This window comes from Alternaria dauci, chromosome 7 (genome assembly GCF_042100115.1).
Source record: "Alternaria dauci strain A2016 chromosome 7, whole genome shotgun sequence".
In the NCBI taxonomy this organism is placed as follows: domain Eukaryota; kingdom Fungi; phylum Ascomycota; class Dothideomycetes; order Pleosporales; family Pleosporaceae; genus Alternaria; species Alternaria dauci.
In genome coordinates, this window is record NC_091278.1 from 2,367,259 (window position 1) to 2,391,482 (window position 24,224).

The 24,224-nt window shown below is 53.8% G+C and overlaps 6 protein-coding genes across 6 annotated transcripts; 3 read left to right on the forward strand and 3 right to left on the reverse strand.

Annotated features, from left to right (window-relative positions):
• Window positions 1-156: 156 nt before the first annotated feature.
• Window positions 157-1,549, reverse strand: ACET3X_007894 (uncharacterized protein; the record flags this gene model as incomplete). Its single annotated transcript, XM_069454090.1, has 4 exons — window positions 157-808; window positions 859-961; window positions 1,015-1,174; window positions 1,232-1,549. The coding sequence occupies 4 exons, from the start codon at window positions 1,547-1,549 to the stop codon at window positions 157-159; spliced, it is 1,233 nt and encodes a 410-aa protein (XP_069305057.1).
• A 2,372-nt stretch (window positions 1,550-3,921) lies between these two features.
• On the forward strand, window positions 3,922-5,948 carry ACET3X_007895 (uncharacterized protein; the record flags this gene model as incomplete). Its single annotated transcript, XM_069454091.1, has 2 exons — window positions 3,922-3,970; window positions 4,036-5,948. The coding sequence occupies 2 exons, from the start codon at window positions 3,922-3,924 to the stop codon at window positions 5,946-5,948; spliced, it is 1,962 nt and encodes a 653-aa protein (XP_069305058.1).
• A 5,512-nt stretch (window positions 5,949-11,460) lies between these two features.
• ACET3X_007896 (uncharacterized protein) lies at window positions 11,461-14,529 on the forward strand (the record flags this gene model as incomplete). Its single annotated transcript, XM_069454092.1, has 3 exons — window positions 11,461-11,895; window positions 11,951-12,549; window positions 12,597-14,529. 3 exons carry the CDS (start codon window positions 11,461-11,463, stop codon window positions 14,527-14,529), a joined length of 2,967 nt encoding a protein of 988 aa, XP_069305059.1.
• A 2,223-nt stretch (window positions 14,530-16,752) lies between these two features.
• On the reverse strand, window positions 16,753-17,775 carry ACET3X_007897 (uncharacterized protein; the record flags this gene model as incomplete). Its single annotated transcript, XM_069454093.1, has 8 exons — window positions 16,753-16,892; window positions 16,942-17,123; window positions 17,179-17,293; window positions 17,343-17,438; window positions 17,490-17,530; window positions 17,596-17,610; window positions 17,661-17,668; window positions 17,743-17,775. 8 exons carry the CDS (start codon window positions 17,773-17,775, stop codon window positions 16,753-16,755), a joined length of 630 nt encoding a protein of 209 aa, XP_069305060.1.
• A 1,499-nt stretch (window positions 17,776-19,274) lies between these two features.
• ACET3X_007898 (uncharacterized protein) lies at window positions 19,275-20,158 on the forward strand (the record flags this gene model as incomplete). The annotated part of the gene is made up of 2 exons (XM_069454094.1): window positions 19,275-19,457; window positions 19,526-20,158. 2 exons carry the CDS (start codon window positions 19,275-19,277, stop codon window positions 20,156-20,158), a joined length of 816 nt encoding a protein of 271 aa, XP_069305061.1.
• An 898-nt stretch (window positions 20,159-21,056) lies between these two features.
• Window positions 21,057-23,846, reverse strand: ACET3X_007899 (uncharacterized protein). Its single transcript, XM_069454095.1, has 3 exons — window positions 22,953-23,846; window positions 22,457-22,892; window positions 21,057-22,381 (listed from the first exon to the last, which is right to left on the reverse strand). Exons 1-3 carry the CDS (start codon window positions 23,500-23,502, stop codon window positions 21,604-21,606), a joined length of 1,764 nt encoding a protein of 587 aa, XP_069305062.1. The 5' UTR covers window positions 23,503-23,846; the 3' UTR covers window positions 21,057-21,603.
• Window positions 23,847-24,224: the final 378 nt, after the last annotated feature.

Here is a 24,224-nt window from a genome sequence, read left to right on the forward strand (position 1 = left end):
ATATTGATAGAGATCAAAAGTGAATCACATCTCCTGTAGTTGTCAAGTGCATCGAAAAAATCGTTTCATTCTGCTCGGTTGATTTCCAATACTGATGTTGTCATCTACCACAACTTCCATGCTCCACGCGCCTCAACGGTGGTATTGCTTGGGCTACTAGCGAAGCGCACTAGGGTTACCGTTGAAAGCCAACAGGTTCACCGAACCCCGGGTGTCAGCCACAACATCCGGCGTGGCCAACTCGTACACCCTGGCCTTGATCTCCGCAGCAGTGCTGGGTCCCTCGAGGGCACGGAGGTACGAAATCAGACCAGCTACAGCAGGAGACGCCATAGAGGTACCCGTCGTAATCCGTGATGCCGTGTCACTGCGCGGAGAGGCAGAGAGGACATTCGTTCCCACACCAAAGATATCGACCTCGGGGCCGTAGTTAGAGCCCCCAGGACCGGTGTGCCTGATGTGATTGATATTCGCGTTTCCGACGCAGATGACTTCAAGAGACCGGCAGGGGGAGGAGTTATCAGCTGGACCATCTTCATTTCCTGCTGCGCTGACAACAATAACACCTTGCTCCCAGGAGGCTGTGATGGCAGCATCCCACAGAGTTGAAGCGGAAGAGCTGATTGAAAGATTAATGACGGCGGTGTTTCGTCGGCCCTTGGACACGATATCGTTTACCGTCCAGTCGAAGCCGGCAAAAACTTCTGATGCCACTCCCGAACCGTCATCGCCCATGACTTTTACATTGATGATGTTGGTTTTCTTAGCGACACCGTAAGTGGCGCCACCAAGGGTTCCAGCAACATGTCTAGAACGTGTCAGCGATCGAATGTAGTATCGTGAAGGGGTGCGACTTACGAGCCATGACCGTCAACGTCTGTGGCATTAGAGCCAGCAACAGCGTTGAATCCATGGGTTGCTCTTCCTTCGAAATCCACGTGAGTGATGCGGACGCCAGTATCTGGATGAAGCTGTCAATACTAGACCAGGAGCAGCACAGTTGTCGTGACTCACCTAACACGTAGGAGAAAGTGCCATCGCCCGCACTGTCGTCGTAGACGTAGTCAGTGGCTCCTGGTGTACGGGACGAGATACCGGCTGCACTCAACGGCGCATTCGGTTGAGTTACAAACTCGCTTATCCTCACTACGAAGTCTGGTTCGATAGTGAGAACCTGTTCATGATGTCAGAGCTGTGTGGTCATATCTGTTGGTGATGCAACTTGACTCACCTCGGGTAGAGCCTTTAGTTCCTCAATGGTTGCTTCGTCCAAAGAACCAGCATAGGCTTTGAAGCTACCGAAGCCGTACTCGTGCTCCACGGGAGCGCCATCCGCACCATCACCTCGTCGAGCCAGGTTGCGGGCATGTATACTGCGCACTTTGTTGTGGTGGGCAGCGATCGACGCAACATCAATGTCAGGCTTCAACTGGACAATGTATTTGCCAGGGATGATCTCCGCCCCACGAGGAGTGTTCACGGGAGCAGCATCGGCGAGAAAAGGCGCTGCGGCAGCGGCGAGCGCAGTGATACGAGCGAAGAACTGCATCGCGACTGAGGATAAGACGAGTGTGGATTGGAATCGCCTTTCCTACACACTACTGGACTATATGCACTTTCTGTCTTGCACCAAATCCAACGCATGCACTATGGTATGAGGAATCGCTAATCCAAGCCTCTCTTGTCCTTTCTTGACTTCTGCCTCTTTGGGCCTAGGCTCGGCAGTCTGATTCGTATAAGAAATGATTTGCTAGGGTAGTTGATGAAAATCCTCCGAGTCATGAGTGGCCAAGACGGCAGAGCCAGGGGAGGTGTCGAATGCAATGTGCCGGAAGGAAGCTATCCCTGTTCACGCAGCTAGCGGTATCCGTTTCGAGTGCAGCTACCGGGCGCGAAGCGATGAAACACGGGAGTCGGTGTCGTATTTTGTGGATAGACCCTATCTTGGAATCCACTCCGCAGAATCGGGCCTTGTAAAAGCAATTCGATTGACCTCGAGAACAGAAAAGGCAGGTTCAAGAAGATTGCATAGTGGCAAAGGCTTCGCAAACATGGTGGGAGATAACAAAGAGTCTGGGCAATAGCACGCGTTCAAGGATCTGAGATGGTAGCCCACTGAGAATGCTTGCTGGAAGCATACGTCTCTCCAAGATAATTCGGTCAGCGGTGGATCTCGAGCCGAATGATGTTAGCTCAACAGACGAGACTCTCAGAAGACCGACACTGAGAAGGAGTCTTTACTGGGCCATCGAATGTCGTGCTTACTAATCACAATGCAACACCATGGTACCATCCCACCCATAGTATGGCGATGACCCAAAGACGATGAGCGACTTGCAATTACCGAATGACCATTACCACCATCGTCAAAAGCAGACCACTATACGTGTCTACACCCTCCAGAATCGGCCGTGCTTTCTTATGATCACGACGGGAGAGCCTACGGCACGGGCGGGCCCGAGATCTTTTCTGGCTTGCGGCAGATATCGGCGCGATTTCGGCATGGACAGTGAGGTATCACCCACTGAGCTAGCTGTTCACCCAACTCTGGACAGGTGCTCACAAAACGTTCGTATATGTCTCCTCATCACGTAATTCGGAGGTAGATGAGCCGTGCACTGTTCACGCATGATGAAACTGGGCTGGGATGGAGATGAAAAGGAGTAGCGGGGAAGCTGCCCCACGCCGAGGTATCTAGGTACGCTAGATCAGTCAGCAGCCCACTGCGGGCCGGAGCCTCTTTTCGCGCCACGTCAATACCACCAGTCAACATTCACGCTTCGCAGGGCCTTGAAGAGCCTCGTCCGCGACGCTTTTGGCTCTCTGGCATCAAGATGTATCACTCCTGCCTGCCTTCCACGCTGCCAACCATGCAGCCACACAAGATAAGCCGGCACAAGCACAAACCTCTCCGCTTTTGACACAGCCCTGTAGTTTCCATGGACCACGGCTGGTTCAAGATAACGGTACCCAGTCTGCGTTCTGATCTAGATATCGCATCAAATACCCACAGAGTACGAGACGCAATCTAGCGGTAAATATACCTGGTCCATGTTACACACGCCTTACGAACAAGCGTAGCAAGATGAGACTGTGCACCTGGAGTTGAATGGAAACCAGGCTGTCTGCTACGACAATATGGAACTTGAGCTCTGGGAGATACTTCTCAACTATGCGACCAGCAACATTTTTACTAAGGTATCACACAATGGCAGGAACAAACTCGGGTGCGACGAAGGAGAGGGCGGTGTAATGTCCCCCTTTCCTGTTGACATTTGCTTTCCTCGTATTCTTATTTCTTCCTTGGTCGCATTGCTTCCCCATACATCTGCATACGTCCTTTTTCCTCCTCAATCGTCTTGGTCTATCTCTCGGCCAGTTAGTCCCAATCTTCGCCTGCGATAGTTGCTCTCTGGGGCTCATCAAGGACCAGATCACCCTGGGGATGGACGTACTGGAACTCTTTGTCGTCTCTGGAACATCGTGCTTAGAATTTCGAGCTCGGATTGACGGCAATACTGAAGGAACAATTCCGAAAATTGAAGTCTGCGACGCGTGTCTACTCTCGTTTCCTGGAACTTTGCGTGGAAAGTCTATCGCTTTCTCGAATTTACTGCTGTATTGATCTACCCATGTCTCTATTGCTACTCACTATGGAAGTGCACTTTCTCACGCTCGAGCAAGATGCATGTTTCCGAACAGCACTAAGTCAGTATTTCAATTTTGCTCATTTGCTATCCGAGCAACTCTTTCACTTTCGAATGCCAAGGCTTGAAGCGCAAACGCTGCCACAACAAAAGCCGTTACCAAAGAGACCGAACACAAAACCTACCGCTCCAGCCACATCCCATAGTCCTAGAAGACTTCGCAACTGCAATTTTCAACTGCAACATGGCGAGCGACGAACACGAGTGATTCGAAATGCTTAACCCCGCGACTGGCGACAACACCAACGACAGCGCCGAGAGTAGTATGTATAGCGCCCTTGCCGACGACCACGGACCTTTTGAACGCTCCTAACATATTTCCATCCAGATATACCAATCAAGTATACCACTGACGACGACGACCATGTCGAGGGGCGCGCGGCTGGAGGAGACGCTGTACCACATCGCGACAGCGACGGCAAGACGACATCTGCGCTGCCGGCCTCATCAAATACTTCCTTGGATCCGGAGAAGTTACACATTCTCATGACTTACTCTACTCTCCTGGCCTTGTCGAGAGATACTTCACGGCCAGTCGTCGATCTGGACATGGAAGCTCAAGTACGACAGCTGGACGCATTCCTAGCTGGAGATGTCACTGAAGACGGTGTTGCGACGCACTGGTCCACCAGAAGTCAGAGTTCCAAGCGACTTCGGCAGTACGAAGAGATGTGTAACGAACTCGTTCCAAACCTGATGGTTGCAATCAAGAAGCAGTCACAGGCCAACCTAAACCTGGAGCCCAAGAATCGAGTCAACGGCGAAAAGAATCCCGAGCACCGATCTTTCTACGAGCTCTATCTTACATCAAACCTGGTGAGCATGTATGGAAAGCTGCTTGAGAAGCTGAGGAGGAAGGGAACGATCACGAACCCTGATCTCGATCCTTGGACGGACACGGCGAAGTATGACAAGTTGATACAGCTTTTCCAGACTATATACGGCCATCAGTACGACTTGGAAGGCTGGAAACACACGCGACCCAGGCCGGTCTTCAATCAGGCACCACGCCGGAAATCCGAGGAATTCATGCGCTTAATGCACAATCGTAATCAGATCCGAGTCTATCATTGCGTCGTCACTCCGCTCGGGAAGGTGTTTTCCCAACTGGACACCATCCCAGAAATCGCAACCAAGTATACCGACGATCAACTTGCCAAGATGTGGCGCGACAAGACTCGCCCGAAGTATCTGATTCCCGATCCTGCCTCCGTCACTATTCCCGCCAAGCGAAGGGACATGGCTTGGGTCAATGATGATGGTGTTGGCAAGGTCTGGACGCGAGGCGAAACGAGTTGGTCAACCAAGTTCAAGTTTATGGTTTTCGATAAGGGCACAAACGCGTACATCCACGACCATGTCGTCGACGTTGACCTCTTGGACCAGATCGATCTCAACGACAAGACCTGGGTAAAGCGGTATCGAAAGAAAATCGTTCAGTGGCGCAGCCGTGCAACCAGAGAAGTGACCAGAGTCCGCGATTCCTGGACTGACGAGGAGCGTATCTTGGTCTACCAGTTCTCGAATTCCTGGATCAAGAAGAATGGTATGGAGAAGTTCATTCCTCGGATATGGGACAACGAGAAACATAGTCTCATGAATACACTTGTCAACAAGACTGGCCGCGCGCGCACGGCAGAGTCGGTTTCTGCTTGGGCGAAACGGCAGATGATCGACAAGCCAAACGAGCCTCTTGGTCTGCTTTACGCTGAAGGCCAAAAGACTGCTACACGTGTTGAAGCTGGCGAACTCGTTCCAGACGATGAGCGTTACCCGGATGAAGCGATCGACATCGCTGGCTTCTTGGCCAAGACACAGCCTGAGAAATCTTCCGTTTACGGTAAAGACGGGCCCGATCACGGCCGCAAGCGGAAGCACGACTCTGATGATGAGTTTGCTTCCGACTCCGAGATTATGAGCAACCCGAACGGTTTCAACCTCGACGGCGACTCCGACCAGGAGGTTGATCTAGCGGTGGAGACTGGCGACAGTGACTTTCATGACGACGATCCGCCTCCTCCTTCCCCAAACAGACTCAGCAAGCGACCTAGGCTCACCGCTAAGGACAGCAGAGGCTTTAGAGGAGATGATGACGAACAAGAAGCAATTTTTGCGAAGCCAAGGCCTCTGACAAAAGCTGAGATGGATGCGCGCACCGCCAAGCATGACGCTGAGACAGCTGGGTTCGAGGCAGAAAACAGTGATGACGATGAGGATGAGTTGGAGATGAACTTTGATTGAGGAAAGTGACGATGAAAGATCCTATGCTTTCATGTCAGCGTGGTTCCACGAGTTTAGTAACAGTTTAGACAATACCCTCTAGATCCTTTGGATTGATCCAAAAGTATGATTCGCTATACCTAAGCTTGAAGTTGGTGTTGTCCTCGACGACTGTTGTGACGTTGTGTCCTGATGCTGGCTGGGGTGATCATAATGAACATGGAAGATATATAGCAGTACCTGGGTATGCAAAACCAGGAGTAATAACGACAAAGTAATATAGCGAAAGCGGTAGTCTGGTAGCAGTGTTCGGGTTTTCTGTTAATAGTCTAATGTCAGATCGTTCCTTGCCACGGTGTCTAGGTAGGGACTGGAAATCCTGGGATAGCCTCAGCCGGGCGTCTGACATCGTCTGGAACGTGTATGTTGGCTTTGATATCTTCCATCATCTTGTAAGCACGTCCGGCCAGGTCGATGATTGGCTTCTCTCCTATTAGATTGAGCCGGCGAATCGCATCTTTTACCTTTTTGAGAATGTCGTCTGCGCTACGATTAGACACCACACCTTTAGCGGCGCATTCCATCTTGATTAGAAATGTGAAATCCGATCGGCTGTCTTGCAAACTTCAACTTGACGATGAAGACTGGCTTTCTCGTCTCCAACCACTTCATCATGTGTCGCATCGACTTTTTCATCACCAGACCACCGTTGAAGGCGAATACAAGCTTTGTTTCATTCACTGGACGCGATGCGGAGTGACTGTTGGTACCATGCGTCGCAGGCCAGGAACGCCCTGATTCAGTTCGCATCGAGGATGATTGGAACGCGTAGACACATTTTGATCTTTTCATTGGCATAGTTCAGGGCTATAACTACTGTGAGCGAAGGATTCTGACGACTGGATTTCGCCAATCACCGCCCGTGTGCTCCCGTCGCAATCAACACATCTGTGCAGCTGCGACTAGACATCTCACATCTACGCCCAATATCAGCCCAAAGGCGAAAACCGATACCATGATGAGGCCGCCGTCAGCAGAGCTTTCCTTCAATCATTCTAGAAGCTTTTACTTCATCCAGGCAGGCCTTACTACTCGTCCCGCTGACTTATGGCGTTATGTCCGCCAGCTTGAAGTAATTCCTCGGCTTCAGCTCTGCGTCTCCGATCTTTTCGCCATTTGCTGTCCTCGCCCTGATCCTATCGGCCTCGGCTCGTGCCGATTTGATGAAATCCTTCTTAGTCACCTGAGACCGGACTGCGTCCACGCCTCGAACGCGACCAGCGTATCTGGCTGGGTTCCCAGTCCGCAAATCGTTGATCAGGTTGCAGGCCTCTCCAATGATTTTTGTAAAGTCTTCCCGCCAAGAGAGAAGACCATGCTTTTCAACCCAGTCATTGAACACGTCCACCAAGATTTGACGCTCTTCGCCAGACCACGGATCGTTTGCTGCACTATTGGCAGAGTGCCCACCACGTTTACGGCCCTTTGGCTTCTGGGCTGACTTGGTGCGCCTTTTAGTCAGTTCCACTTCTGCTTCCTGTTCCTTGTCATCGGAGTCGTCTCCATCTCCATCATCCTCATCTCCATCATCCTCATCTCCATCATCCTCATCTCCATCATCCTCATCTCCATCATCCTCATCTCCATCATCCTCATCTCCATCATCCTCATTCTCTTCTCCTTCTTCCTCACCTTCTTCCTCACCTTCTTCCTCGCCTCCTTCTACATCCGAACGGTCGCCCAAGGCCCGCATATCAGTACCAGAATCGGGTGTCTCGAGCCTGTGCATCAACTTGGCGCGCTTTCGGAGTGGTCCAGTCTCGTTGGCGTTGTCGTCTTCTACCTTTTGAATTGATGTAGCAGCCTGTGTCGCATGCTTTGTATCTGCCCGGGACGTGAGTCCACCCTCATGATCCAGCGCCATCTTCTCTTGCTTCAGCTTCTTCGCATCGGCCGCCTCCGACGTTTTCACCTGCGCTGGTCGATGGACATGGCAAACATATGTCGGACGCTCCTCCTCTGGTGTATCCTTCGGCGCACGCAAGGCGCATCGACGACCATTCTTGCAGTAAATTGTACATCCGATGGGACCTGTCTCTTTTGTGAAGTCGTCTGGCCCAAGACGCCTCTCCGGTGTGCCGACTACGGAGGGTGTTCGCTCGGGCTCAAAAGCCTGCGATGGTACGATATTGATGTCTGGGATCTGGCTTGACTCTGAGATGGTACTCGCTCCCGGTTGTGTAGTCCCGACGGCATGTGAATCGTCGTCCGCCAGTGAAGCATCAATGGTAATGTGAGCGTCATTCCTGCCAGCGCCATCTGGAACAAGGCTATCAGGCGCGATGTCGTCGGCGGCGACTTCAGAAGCGACGCCACTTCTTTCAGCGCTTGTGCTTGTAGCCTCGACAGTGCATGACTCTGGGAACCTTTCACGGGCAATACCGTCAAGGAATGCCCACATCTCCGGGTGATCCCTCGGATCTTGAACCTCCGTATCATAGCCGATCATCTCACGAATCTTCCGGTACTCATCGAGGACTACCGGTGTGACTGTCCACCACTTCAATTGCTTAGATCCACCAGCCTCGCGCGCCTTTTACAAGAGGCTCTCTGTCCTCCACCATACCGACTTCACCAACTCTTCCTGTTTCAAGCAGTATTCGTTTTCGCTCTTCAGGACCATACTAGTAAGACGTTCCGATGCTCCTTCCGGGGAGCCTTTCGCTACCTGTTCGAAGAATTGACAAAGTTCTTGTAGTTGGTAGAACCGTTCACCGGAAGTGCTGACGCAATCGGGAGGCTCACGACGGCGAGCGCCAGGTCGGCTTGTAAATGGATGAAAAGGCATTCATCCTTGCTCCATACACTGCTCGCTGTTTGATCGGAACCTTCTTGAACGATGGCGAAGTGCGGCTGGTCATTTTCTGGGGCAAGTGCACCAGACATGATCGCGTCGGGTATAATGTCTTTACAGGCGCCTTTGGTTGTCGAACGGGATTGAGTCAGCGCGACCAGAATGTGACAATAATAGCAGGCGTGGTTGTGGGGTACTGACTTGGAAGAGATTGGATTAAGTGCTCACTGTGGTGACCAAAGCGCAGCGACAGCGTCCAAATAACCGAGTGAGGAAATAGTAGCAGGCAGTGGAAGATTTCTGCCTGATGTCGCTTTTCACCAAGTTTCTTGAATCACGCCACGATGTCCAAGGCGCGCTATTCACTCGTCAGCATTCTCTCCAGAAGACGGTCATGCATGGGTACGTCCTCCTGCGACTTTCACTTCTATCATTCAAGATGAGATCTAACACAATATCTTAATGACACCTCTAGAACATCGAAGACGCCCATCAACAGCTACGCTTAAGGACACTTGCTCGCGGCCTTTCAGCAAAGCCTGTCATCAAGAACTTCCCCAAGATGACTGGGCCCACCAACTGCACCTATGACTCCCCCCGCACCCTTTGACTCGCCTTCGCTGCTTCCTGGTATTCTTTCCGAATCTCATCATCTGTCAGGTCTATGAAGCCGTCTTCGTGCTGCTGCATATCCATTATCTGTTCGAGTCCCATTCCCCGGACCTTGCCATATGTATCTTGGAGCTCCTTCAACAACAAACGCGCACGTTCCTTCTTGGGGCAATTGGAGGAGCATGCTTTATAAGAGCTTGCGAACAAGTCGCCATCGTCGTCACTCTCACCGTCATCGCTATCGCCAGGATGATCAGCGCCTCCTTCGTCGCCGTCTTCGCTGTCGGTCCATTGGCCGCCAAGTTGATCTGGATTCATATTTCCAGACCATGGAAAGTTCTCGTTCAAATCGACACAGCTCTCGTCTTCGTCGTCTGAGAATGACATGGTGTGAATATCCATTTCACACTCGATATATGCCTCATGACAATGACGTAGTGTATAGGCACTCGTTTCTGAATATGATGTATCATGAATGCAGTATGAAGAAATAGACCAAGGACAAATGAAGGCGAAGAGTCGAAGTATGCATGACTCCAGAGAGTAGATTTACCAAACCTTTGTGGGTACCAATTGCGTATATCATCCATCTCTTGAACAACTGGAGGATACTGTCGCTCGCTCTCGAGCTTGGATGAACCTATGAGTGAGCTCATTCGTGACGATTCCAGTAAACACCTAGGCAGAGGCGTGTACTTTGTGCCTTGCTAATACATCACTTTCTGACGCTACATGTAAGCTGGATATACTTTGTAGCCATGGTGAGACTCCTGGATCGAATATTCTCACTGTAGTCTCTTGTATCACAAGATGATGCTGTCCTCGGGCATGCCAGTAAACACCTGGGCATGTCCCGGATTCACAGAATCCCGAGACGTATGAATGACACATCGCTCCATCATCATGTGCAGAGCAGAAGAAGTAAGTGCTGACCGACCATTGTAAGGTTCGTAGTACATCCGGGAAAACCTCGAAGGCTGTCGGCTAACATCCTGGCGTAAGGACGGTAGATACCGGAGGCGAGAAAATCACAAATGTCCAACCCCACAGTCTAGACTACGCGCGAACATCGTGATCACTGCAAGCAGGGAAAAGATGGACAGTTCATGTGGAGCAACTGTGCCGCAAGGCTTGCAGAAGAGGCGGTCTGCAGGGGCAGTCGGGTAGTGTGTGGTAATCCCTGGAGTGGTTGAGGGTACTATCAGCACCCGCGCCGGTTAAGCGAAGCCAAGGCAGGACGTGGGAGGTGCAGCGACTCAAGAGGGCATGGGGACCACTGGGTGATGGCTCGATGGGGACAGACAGGTGTAGGTAGGTAGGTAGGTAGGTAGGTAGGTAGGGAAGAGGACGGGATGACGGCGGCGATTGGTTCGCGGGCCGAAATTTAGCGCGGCCGCCATGTTCACGTCGCGTGGGTGAGCGTGTGTGTGTGCGTGGTGCAGCAGACGGGCGCATGAAGCGCTACACGGCCACAGCCTCGCTCGTGTCAGGGACGGTGACATCAGCGCGCTCCTGGCGCCATCAGTGGCATAAAAGGCTCGATGGATTGGAAAGGCGGAGGAGCAGGACGGTGAGTTGGTGGGATGCGGGGCCAGGGGCAGCAACTGGCCCTGTCTTGATTAGGTTGGGATGGCGACTGTGGACCCTGACAGATGGAGCTAGCCGATATGCAGGCCTAGTCCAGGGCCTCCTTGATGCTCCTTTCGAGCACCGTGAGCAGGCAAATCGTTCCCTCTTTTGCGCCCGTCGTTGCTCTCTTTTCACGCGCCCTGTCTTGTCTGTCTGCGCTGTAGTAGTCGTCTCTGTTTCTTTTGCATGAATGCAGCCTGAAGACTAACACGGCGAGAGTCACAGCGTGCACGACTCAAGCCCGCGCCAGCAACTAATTTCCACCCGCGTGAAACACGCTCTACACCAGCACCGTCTGCGCGTCGGAACCGAGCGCCCGAGCAAACGAAGCCTTCTGTCGTTCCAGACGGCGGGGACGCAAATTTCCGCTCCGTCATCGAAGAGTGTGCCATAGCAACTGCGTGCCATAGCAGCACCGTGTCGACCAGCAGCATCACCATGGAGGCTAGTAAGGAGGAGGAGACGGTCGAGCGCCAGCCCCGGACACACGTCGACAGCTCGCCGCTGCCGACCGACTCGATGGTCACGGTGCCCCTCTCGGAAACAGATGGAACGTCGCCAGAGGAAGAGGAAGGCGCGAGCGACTCGGCGATGCGGCCACAGATTATCGTCGACGACCGGAGAGCATCCTCACGCACAAACTCAACAGAAATCCGCAATGCCTTTGGCCGGCGTGCCAGCCAAGCCAGCGTCGACACACCCGCCCCAACCAGCCCGACCATCTCCGTCCGTGACACCGACGCGCCAGTATCACCAAAGACCGCAGGAGAGTCTCGGGGACGGCGCACTAGCAATGGCTCGGGAAAAAGCGAAGAGGTCGACTGGGCCGAGCTCGAGAAAAAGGAAGAACAGGAGCCAGAGGGCGAGGAGGAGGTACGCATACCCCTATGCGGCGAGGGGGGAGCAAAGCAAGTGCTAACATATCTAGGCCATGGCCCTGCTGCTCGCACGCCTCGAGCAGGAAAACGACGCCATACTGTCAAACTCCAAATCAAACATGAAGGTCGCCCGTGCCCGCAGCCAGTCGCGGCCCCCCTCGTTCAACCAGCTCAAGCGCCTCGTGGCCGATGACACGTCCAACATGCGCTTCTCGCAGCTGCCTTCGCCGCCGCCCATGACCGAACTCGAATTCTGGGCCGCCCTTGTGCGCGACTACCCGCAGACGGTCCAGCGACTGCCCACCCTCTCTCTGAACAAGATCCGGGGCGGCATTCCAGCGCCACTGCGGGGCGTCGTTTGGCAGAGTGCAGCGGGTTCGCGCGAGAAGCTGATCGAGGACCAGTACGACGCGCTGTGCGGAGAGTCGAGCCCGTACGAGAACATCATCAACAAGGACCTCGGCAGGAGTTTCCCAGGTGTCGAAATGTTCAAGGACCCGGAGGGCGAGGGGCAGAAGATGCTCGGTCGCGTGCTCAAATGCTTCAGTCTGTACGACCACAAAATTGGCTACTGCCAGGGTCTCGGCTTCCTCGTCGGCCCGCTGCTCATGCAGATGGGCGACAAGGAGGCCTTTTGCGTGCTTGTGAGGTGGGTTGCATCGCCCTGCATACAGCGCCGTCTGCTAACACATCCAGACTCATGGAGGACTACGATCTGCGCTCCTGCTTCCTGCCAGACCTGTCTGGCCTCCACCTGCGCATCTTCCAGTTCCAGAACCTGCTCCGTTCGCACATGCCGCAGCTCGCCCAGCATCTTGACGAGCTAGACGTGCAGTCGGCGTACCTGTCGCAGTGGTTCCTGTCCTTTTTCGCAGTCACGTGTCCCCTGCCCATGCTGTTCCGCATCTACGACGTGCTCTTCGCCGAGGGCGCATCCGAGACCATTATGCGCGTCGCGCTCGCGCTCATGAAGCGCAACGAGCAAAAGCTGCTGTCGCTGACCGAATTCGAAGACGTGATGCAGTTGCTTTTGGGGCGACAACTCTGGGACCCATATGGGCGCAACGCGGGGTCGGCCGATGAGTTGGTCGGAGATTTCGTTGGTTTCACAAACGACGTGACGCGCGAGCGGCTGCAGGGGTTGGAGCAACAGTACAAGGAAGCGCAGGAGAAGGATTCAACCAAGCAGCAGGTCCAGAAATCGGCCACGTCGTTCCTCGGCCGCCTGTGGGGTCCGTCCAACTCGTCGACCAAATCCGTTTCCCTGAGCCCGGGTCTCTCCGCGCCTTCACGCCCGGTTAGCTTCCTCAGGCGCTCGGCTTCCAAACAGAGTCTCGCCTCTACACTCAACTCAACTGCCGAATCTGACGCTTCGGCTGCGACGCAGAGTACAGCCATGACGGACATTTCGCGCGCCTCCAATGGCGATGCGCTGTCGGTCAAGTCGGGACATGGATCCATGGCCATGGGCGCTTCGGCCAAAGATCGGGATTTGCACTATCAGATTGAGCAACTACTCATGTCGGTGAGCCAACTCCAGCGCCAGAATAGTGAGCTCGAAACGGCGTTGCAAAAGCAGCGCGAGGACCGCAAAGAAGACCACCGCATCGTGCGCACCGTCGTCGACAAGGTCCGGAAGAAGACGACTACACTCGCGGCGCCATCTACTCGCGCATCACGCCGCCGAACAACAATCACATCTCCGCCAAGTCTGACTCCGTCTGAAGAAACCCCGGAACTGTCTGAAGAAGCCACGGAGATTGTAGAAACACTCGAAGCCCGCTTCCCACACATCCAGTCCCACCACCGCGCGTCTTCCATGTTTGAAACAAAAGCATCACTGCGCGACTCTTTGACCCGCACAAAAGAACAACTCGCCAACGAAACTCTGCGCGCCAACGCTCTTGCCCGCGACCTCAACGACCGCGACGCCGAGTTACAATCCGCGCGGGACGCGCTAAAAGATACACGCCACCGCCTCGCCGACTCGTACAACCAGAACCAGCGCCTCGAAAAGAATCTCCAGGAAATGCGCCAGAATGCACGGAAAGCGAGTGCGGCCGCGAGTTGGACGTCAGCAGATCACCACCACCATCACGGAAACGGGATACCGCCTGATACACCGCCGACACTATCGCGCTCTACGACGTCGGATTCGGTCATGTCGAGCACGACGACGAGTGGACTGAGGGAGTTGCGTCTGGGCCGCACGAATAGTCAGAAATCGGAGAGACAATACTACACTCCTGCACCTGCTCCGCCTCCAACGCAAGTCTTTGCGAAGCGCTCGAGTAGCTTGGCGACGCAAAGTGTGCTTTCTGCGACGGAAAATAATAGCCCTGCAGATAACGAGGCGTTGCTATTGGAGCTGGTGAATGCGAAGACGGCGGAGGCGGTCGCGAGACAGGAGTTGGAGGAGTTGAGGGTGAGGTTTGAGGGCATGAAGAGGGTCATGTCGCAGAGTGGGAGTGCGAGTAATGGCGCGTCGTCGCCGTTTGTGACGCCTACGCAGACGCCGGTTGTGACGCCGAGTCCGGTGCCGAAAGAGGCGGTGGGGAGTGGGAATGGAGGGGGGTGGGGGTGGGGTGGGTGGAAGAGGACGGTTAGTAGTAATGTGGCGGGGACGTGAGACGTTGGTTGTATATAGAGAGGGGGAGAGAGACGTGAGGTCTCTTTTTTCGGGTTTTTGAATTGAGGCCACTTCTTCTCCCTTTTTTTTTGGAGGCCACGGGTGGCTTTGGAATAGGAGGGCTGTTTATATAAAGGATTTAATGTCATGTTCTCTTTTTTTCTTTTCTTTGATGAGAATGAGGTGTTTGTTCTTCTTCTTGGTTGGCGTGTGTATGGAACGTGGTTGCACTGATTGATGGATGATGCGGATGGGAGAGGGTGTCTTGGAGTTGATGTAGTACTCATTCCACACGCATCTGTTTCTTTACTTGCCACCATTCGGCCGGTCCTCTCACGTAACCGCATCATCAAAGAAACAATCCCGGTGTACTTATCCCCCTTTCCAAATCTCATCCCCGTATACCACTCTCATCAAACTCGCCCAGGCATCCAACACCAAGTCCAAGCAAAAGGGAAAAAAGGTAATCATCTCCCTCCCTCACTTATACTCGTTGCTCATCCCCATCCTCAACACCGGCCGCTCCCCCGCCGCCTTCTTCCTCTGCCTCGGCCACGCTTTCCCCGCCAATATCGCGCGCAGATTCGGATTCGAAACTGCGCGTTTAACATCATCTTTGCCGCGATATACTGGCTGTTTGGTGTGACGGGTTTTTGGGAACAGAAAGGAAGAGGAAGGGGTGGGAATGGATGGGATGGTGTTTAGCATGCGAATTGGAGGAGCAGGGGGAGGGGGAGGCAGAGTGAAAGAAGGTACGTGGCCGGGAGCAGAAAGGAAGGAAGGAGGTCGGTGGGAAGAGGAGGAAGGGTAGATGCGGGTTAGTCTTGGGCCGCTGGGGAAAGGGCGGGTGGAGAGGTGGAGGGGGTTGGAGTTTATGCGGCGGATGGGGAAGGTGGGGGGAGAGCGGGTATTGGTGGTAGTAGGAGGAGTACGAGACGGTAATGTATGACGGACGTTATCGCTGTCGTTGCTGGGTCCAGCGGAATCTTGACGTCCTACTGCGCGAGTATCTTGTGGACGTGGAGCATCAGTACTTCGACGAGCTTGCGGCGTGCGTTGGTGTCGGTGGGCATGCGTACTACCACCACCACGAGCATAGTTTCCAGTCGCAGTGGAGCGTCTGGCATTAACGCCCGCTCCCGTGTTTGCGTTGAGAATACCGCGGTGTCCTGGTGTCGAGCGTCCGACGCCGGTACTCGCAGTGGGTAGACGGGAAGTATTTCCTACGCCCCTGGTAGTGCCTTGCTGGCCTCCGTGGCTTCGTGGTGCCATTTTGTCCTTGAAAAGCGAACTATCGGTCTAGCATTAACCATTGGAATATCCCGGGTGTGCAATGGGATATCCACAGTGGGAGAGAGGAGGAGAATCGTTTGGAAAGGGGGGTGCAGACGCTGTACGTGACTGACCTTTGGATATTAGAGTTGGTAGAGATTGTAGTTGCATATACACAGTACCTCCAGTGTGGTGTTCGCGACGTGTTGTTGTTGTGATGGTATGGCTCGATTGCGTGTTTATATACAAATGGACGCGCAAACGGACAGCAGAAGCTCGGACCGGTGACGACGTTGGGCTTCTGCCTCGTTCCGGGAAGAAACCTATAGTGAAGATGAAGATGAGCGAGGTAGAAGGAGAGATGGTATGGTCTGGCCTTGATCCGTCGTCACTGTCGTGGCCTATTGATGGTGGAGGGCGGAGAGCGGTGAGGAGCTGGAGATGTTTAGAAAGCAGCCACCCGTCTCAACTGATGTAGATAGCCTAGAGAACGATGATGTGTCTGAATATGCAGGAGCCCGTCTCAACATACAAACGCTCGTCCGCCATCTGCTCGGTGTTCCTTGTCTGTTGCGGTTGAACAAAAAGTCGGGATACTTAAGGAATCTGAGAAAGTTAGGAAATGATCGCATGTAATAAACGATAGGTCAGTTGGTGTAACATACATCCGTAGAATTGGCACAGTGACGTAGATTCAAAAAGGCTTCCAACTATCCCGGCTACAACACCAAGGACGTGGATGTGAATATCATAATCTCAACCCCTCCATGTAGTTCAAAGCAATCGACGCCAACACCAAAAGAAAAATCTCATCCTATACCCAAACCGTGGAGCAGCCAAACACCAGGGGAATAAGTAGCAACGTACCCTACACGTGCGCCGGATCGCCATCCATGGAGACATAGTGAAGAAGGAGAAGGGCCTGGACAGTACGAGCAGACTGATAGGATCTCAGATGTCCTCCATGTTGCCCGCCGCCTCATCCTCATCGCCTGACTCATAACTCCCAACCGAACTCATCTCATCGTCATCGCCATCATCCTTGTCCGAGTCTTCGGCGGTATCCTTGTTGGCGTACTTTTGCACGTATTCTGCCTAATATTAGCTCAACTCCACTCCTATCACATTCATACCACGTACCCTTGACCTTGGCATCGTAGCTCTTGGGTTCTCGCATCAACAGTGCCGCAGCTTCTCCGTTGAGGGGATCGGTGGGGTTAGGATAGCGCAGGAGCTGGGGAAGGAAGACTTCGAAGATGTTGATCATATCATACATTGGCGACCAGGTCTGGTTGATGACGTCGAGGCAGACGGAGCCGGAGCTGTGTGTGTAAGCAGGGGTTCGGGGATGTGGTGGAAGAGGGGGTTAAGGCGTACAGTTCATCGATGTTAGGATGGAAGATGCGGTTAACAAATCCGATGCTGGGACTCTTGTAGGGGTATTGGTCGGGGAGCTCGACGTGGATCTTCCATAGGCCGCCTTCGAATGGCGCTGGGTGGTGTTAGCGCGATGTTGGTTGTATTGGATATGTATGGCTTACTCTCTACTGGGCCCTTGAACCTGACGTAGAACTCCTGCCTGTGGTGTGTCAGCGTTGTTTCGGCGGATGCGCATCTGGTGGCAGAGAGGACTAACACTGCGGTTTGTTAGCTACATGTCTGGCAGGGACCGGCGCAATGCTACTCACTGTTGTCGTTGACGAGAGTCACCTCGTAATCACTCATGAGCCTGCGATACATTAGCTACCGCTCTAGATTCGCCATAGAGAAGCTAGGCGCAGAGAGGCGAGGAACCGGTTGACATACATCCTGTTTTGTGGTTAGTACTCTATACTCCAGTCTATCAGTGTACAACCTACTTCATGACCTGTATAGTTCGGAAAAGACGTCAGTTAGCTATTGTCCTTCTCATCTGTCTCTGGGGTATAGGTCTCCACCTACATCCGTCTCAATACGTCTCTTTGGCGAACTCATCTTGACACGCTTGCTATAGCACTCTAGGGTTTGTCGTTGTTTCCCGGTGTTCTGCTTCCTTCTGGAGATATTTGAGGTTTCTAGGACAGTCTGTCGCGCGTGGCGGGAGCTCTTGTGAGGTCGGCGGCGGGGGTTATCGATAGCGGATGAGGGGCGCGTTCGCTGGCAGACTACAAGTGGTTTGCTGGCAGGGTATGGCTGTTGATAGCCTTGAATCGTGTCGTACTGGCAGTCGTGTGCTGTTTTTGTGCGTTTGGCTAGAATGCGTTCAAGGTCAGGAGCATTTAAGCGGGAGTGATGGCGGAGGTAATCGTGATCACGGGCTTCGAGAACCCGCATGTCACGCTTGCGCACGTGTCCCCGGCCAGTCATCGCCGAGACCGTGACGCGATCACTATCAGGTACCTTCTCTAGCATTCACATGACCTTTATGCACAACTCCGTTATTCCGCCTCGATTCTGCCATCACAAAATTTATCTACGTCTCTACTACTAGGCAGTACACATGTGAGACCAAGGCTGCCTCGCCATGTCCCGCAAACTGGTAGCCATATCAACGTCCAGATCAACAACCGACGCTCCAAAGGCAGTCTACGACTAAACATGACGCGAACCTAGCGCCAAGTGCACTATGCTCGGTTACGACAGAGCAGTGCCTGGGAGTCTTTGGATCTAGAGCCTACAGCCTCAAGACAACAGTCGAGACACTCGCAACAGATTGCTCAGACTGGGGACTGCCAACAAGACCGGAATCATCAACAGAAGACTGAGAGAGAGACAGAAAGATCACCACTCGCTGCGCATTCACGTTTAAATGCGCTGCATCCGGCACACCAGACGTCCAATCACTGTGGAGCAATGCCGCAGCTTCCCCGAGATGCTGCTAGAGTCCTTCACCGCTGGTCCGAACGGCGCACTCTTCATGCTCAATGTTCCGCTGGAAGACAGACATTAATCAAAAGACAAGACGTATGCGCCATAACACTAAATAGTAATGACTGGAGGCGGGGCGCACCGAGCACTCGACTCGCCAAAAGGGTGACCCCCGGCGTCTCGGCGGGTGGAGGCTGACCCTCGGTTCTTCCAAAACTCCAAGGTTAGGTATACAATCTTCAGCGCAGCTTTCTGCACATGTTGCTTAAAAGCAATCCCCCCTCCCGCCCTAGAGCCATGGCTTACGAACCCATCTCCGCGTCGTCCCCAGGCGCTGTGAAAATCTTTCTTGCTCCAAAAACCCTCTGCACCACTGCACCTGCGACTCTGCCGCCATGTCGCGTGCCCTCGTGAACGTGTTGCGAGCGTGCTCGCAGTCAACTGCTGCTGCGGCAACACCACGTGCATACCAACCGTTGACGTCGTCGGTATCGCGAGTTACCCTGACCCGCGCACAACGACGATGCAGTTCGCATTCTCCGCTGGGTTCCGCGCCAGCAAACGCACGTAAACCAGTCACCATCAACACGCTCCAGAGTCTCTACCGCAAAGGCGAGCCCATAACCATGATTACCGCGCACGACTTTCCGAGCGCGCATGTCGCCGACCACGCTGGCATGGACATGATACTTGTCGGCGACAGTCTGGCCATGGTCGCCCTCGGCATGGAAGACACGAGCGAAGTATTGATGGAGGAGATGCTACTGCACTGCAAGTCCGTAGCGCGCGCAACAAAAGGCGCTTTCACTGTACGTCTACACATATCCCGGTACCTACCTCCATCTTGTCAGACTGCTAATACTGAATACCCGTCCAGGTCGGCGACCTCCCCATGGGCACCTACGAAATCTCGCCCGCCCAAGCCCTCGAATCCGCCATCCGCATGATCAAAACCGGACGCATGAAGGCCATCAAACTCGAAGGCGGCGCCGAAATGGCACCCACCATATCCAAAATCACGTCCGCTGGTATCCCCGTCCTCGCACACATTGGCCTCACGCCGCAGCGCCAAAACGCCCTCGGCGGGTTCCGCGTCCAAGGAAAGTCCACACACTCTGCGCTCAAGCTCCTCGACGACGCGCTCGCCGTGCAGCAAGCAGGCGCGTTCGCCGTTGTGTTGGAAGCAGTGCCAGCACCTGTTGCTGCGCTCGTCACGAGGGAGCTGAGGATTCCGACGATTGGGATTGGGGCGGGGAATGGGTGTTCGGGACAGGTCCTGGTGCAGGTCGATATGCTAGGCAATTTCCCGCCGGGAAGGTTCTTGCCCAAGTTTGTGAAGCAGTATGGGCATGTGTGGGGGGAGGCGCATAGGGCGATTAGTGAGTATAGGGATGAGGTTAAGAGCAGGGTGTATCCCGCGGAGGAGCATACGTATCCGATGGAACAGAAGGCGTTTGAGGAGTTTAGAGATTTGGTGGATGAGGAGAAGGAGAAGAGTGATTTGTTGTAATGGTGTGGATGGTGTGTGTTGGTGTAGTTACGAGGATGTGTGGTAGAAGGGATGGTGTATAGAAGGTACCATGGCGACCTGCGGCTCGCGTGCTATAGAACATTATGTTGAGTAAGCGAAGAATGGATTGAACCTGTCTCCGTCTCGAGCAAGGGTAACATTTACGTGTCAAGTCAGTACAAACCTGTCATGATATTCACACCCCTGACGTCCTCTTTCTTCGCAAACCCACACTACCAACCAACCCCAATACCCTCTTTTCTAGCTCAACCACCAACCAGTATACCCGACGATCCACAATCAATTTGCTTTTCCTTTTTACTTGAGCACATACGCCCTTCAAGTCAAGAAAACAACAGACCCAATTATCTCCATACTACCCACAAAACACTAGGCACACAAACAAACTGTATCGAACAACCAAGTACCGACATCCCTCACATAGCATATTCTTCTGTCGCCGCAGAAAGCAGGTAGCGCAGAAACATGGGAGTGAGTGATGAAAGTTTATTTGCAAAGCAACAGACGTAATACTCGCCGTAAAACGAGTCAGGTCCATGTCTTATGAGTCATCTGGCTATCTGATGAAGGAAGCATGTGACGCACGATAAGTGTTAACGTAGTGCCTAGTCTAGTTACCTAAGCACATCTTACCGTCAGCACATGGTATCTACCGAACGTGGCTAATCAACAAAGCGGAATAAGTCCGACAGTCCGTATCTATCTCTCCGTAGGTAACAAAGCAGAATAGCCCATACCGCCGCCAGACCGCATTTACGCTATCCATCCAACCACTTACACTGCTAATAGCATTCAAACCAAACATATACATATCCGTCGTCACAAACATACCATACACCCCAACCATACTTTAACTTTAACTTTATATATTTATATTTGACTTCAACAACTACTTACATGACGCGAATACCCTCCCTTGGCTACCCAAAAACGCCCATTGTGTCAAAAAGAATCCAATCCATCCCATCCATTCCAATCCCATCCAATCCCTCCTTCGCCTTACAAGAAAGATGTTCATGGCAATAATGCCGTACATGAGTCCAATCCAGTCCCATCCAGTTCCAGTACGCCCAGCATCTCGTTTGATGCTATCGAGTGTGTGTTTGCGTGTGTGTTGATGTGTCTGTCTGTCTGTCTCAGACGTGTGTGTGTGTGTGTGTGTGTGGCTGTAGTAAGCACTCCACTCCTCCTTTGTCTAACCCTTTCGCCATGCTAGAACGATCAGAAGAAGAAGAAGAAGAAGAAGAAGAAGAAGTAGCAGCAGCAACAGTCGCCAAGCTAAGCTCAAAAGTATCGCTATGCAAAAGAACAACAAAGACAACGCCGCCGGATTGAGAGAAAGAAAGAGAAAGAGAGCGAGGATAAGCAAACGGGGAGAGCGACATAAATCCTCCCAAAACAACAACAAAACAACAATTCTTCTCCTACTCGCTCTCCTCCCCCTCCTCAACCCCCTCCTCCTTCCCCCCCGCCGTAATCGCAATCCTGCGCCTCGGCTCCCCACCCCACATCTGCTGCCTAACCTTCTTCTTCTGATCATCCCTCAGCGTCTTCAAAAACCCATACGTGCCCGACAAATCACTCAGCTGCTGATCAATCCCAAAGCTATTACTCTGCGCGGCTCTTATCAAGGGGCTAATCAGATTCTTCCTCGCCTTATCCAGCTGATCCCTTACCGAGTGAATAATCTGAATATGCACTTTGAGCTCCGATTTATTGATTAGCGTCGACGCGCGGACGTCTTTGAGGAGTTTGAGGTTCTTCTCGTATTTTTTAATCTTCATCTTGTTGTTGATGGTTTGGCGCCACATGCTTGCCAGAAACTCGTCTTTGCGATTCGCAAGACTATCTTCTTCTTTTGCGACGGAGCGATGCAAGTTGTGAAACTGGCGGTCGACGGATTCAAAGAGCTGGAACAGCACGTCGGCACGCGCAAGTTCATTCGCGATATTCTCCTCGAGCGTAGACAGCAGATAGTCAAACGTGCGTTGCAGCGTCGCCCTGCTGCGCTGCTGCGTCGTGTGGCCCAGGATATCGTTTACGACGTGGCCAATAGCCGTCGGCGACCCGTCGCTGCGCTCCAGCAGCCCGATTTTACTGAGCCCGCCGTGCACGTTGTCGATGACGGTATCGATCATGCCAATCTTGGGGCCTTGGATGCTTTGCAGTTCGCGCTTGGCCCATTCCATGGTGATGAGGATGCTGTAACGCGGAAAAACACACGCAACTGATCAGTAATGGCGTCCAGGTGCAAATCAAGACTAGAAGTATACCTACGAGTCCATGTCGCCATCTACATTGGTAAAGAAACTCGTAATCTTCTCCGACAAGATCTTGAGGCTGTCGCCGAGGTCGTCGAGCTGGTCGATGATGACCGACGACGCAGACATGTTTGTCGCGCGCACGCTCTCGCCCAGGTCCTGCACGGCGATGCTCGCATCCGCCAGCTCGCGCGAGCGTGGAATGACGCTCTCCGAGGCATACAGCAGCGGCTCGAATTGCTTGGCCATGTTTGCGACGTTGGCCACGTCCGGAATCAGACTAGCTTGCCAGGGCTGCAGCAAGAGATAAGATAAGAAGACGGTCGCAAAGGTGAAGATGACGTTTGCGCGCGAGCGCGTAAACATTTGCAGGCCAGACGCAACGGTGGATATTGTGTCTTCAATGGGCGCAGTGCGGAACTTGGCTTCTCCTCTGTAAGCAAAGCGCATGACTATGGAGGCTGTTAGATTGCACGGCGCGCGCGCGCAAAGGGAAACAGCAGACTACTTACACCCCTCTACGGGCCCCTCGTCGGGCTGCGACACGGTGGATTCAGTTCCATGCAATGCGCTCGCCGTCCTCGTTGGTACTTCTTCTTCTTCTTCTTCGCACGGGCTCTGCAGGCGCGACGCAATCGTGTCGGTCACGTATCTCTGCTCCTCCTCTGGAATGGGCTCCGGGCTCGTGCGCGGCGTCATCTTGTAGGGCGACTCTGGCAGCGGTATGCGCGAGGGCGTCACGTCGCGGTCGCTGCGGCGGTACTCGTACAGCGGCGACTTGGAGGGGCTGCTGCGCATCATTGCGCTGTCGCCCAGCAGCGACTTGCGGTACCAGTGGTTGCTCGATTGCGACTTTTGCCAGGCGGGGGGCGCCCACGGGCCGTCCGACTCGGTCTCGGAGTCGGCTTCGTCAGGCGGCACGCTCCAGCGCGACGAGTGCATGTTGGAGCGGCTGCTGTAGGCAGAGTGCATGCTGCGCTCCGGGTCAAAGGCCTCGAGCGAGGCGCTGAGAGAGGGGATGTCGTGCTCGTATAGGCTCCCGCGATCGGCCGTGTCCATCATCTTTTGCGCGCAGTCGGGCGTGGGAGTGGTGGTGGGAGTGGGAGTGGTAGTAGTGGTAGCAGCAGCAGGGGAATGGGCAGGCGTGGGAGCAAGGCTGGTAGTGGTAGTGGTGCTATGGCGGTATCACAGTGTGGGGGGCTCTGCAAGCACATGGGAGTACCCTTGTGACGCGTGAAAGTGGTCGGGGGGGCAGGAACCGTGCAGTGTCGCGGGTGCCTAGCGCAGTGCTGGTAGTCGTGTAGTAGGTGTCGGGAGGGAGTGCGCCCATGGTGAAGGCGGGCCTCTCTACCCTCCGTATACCAGCGATAAGCTAGGCCCGTCGAGGAGGGAGATCAACCGTCCGTGTGCTGTCCCGGCCTGCAGAGGGGTGAAACCGAGTGGCTGGGGGGCACACTGTCGTTGGCTGTCGTTGGCTGTCGTCGCTCCGGGCTAGTGCGGGGAAAGACGACCGCGACCCCGTGACGCCCTGCAGCACGCGCGCCTAGACCCGACGATGCTGTACGATAACACCGAGCAGCCCGCCATGGCCCGAGTCCTGGTATGTCGCAAGAGAAGCCGCTGATACCCTTTGAGCCAGAGGACGTGCCACGCCGAGTTGCGGCCCGCCAATTGGCCACAGTCACCATGCAGTGGGCGAGGGGCGTGAACGAGCGACTGGAGTTGGACACGACGGCTACGGCTACCTAGGTAATGCTCACCACGACCATGCTCGCAATACCTCT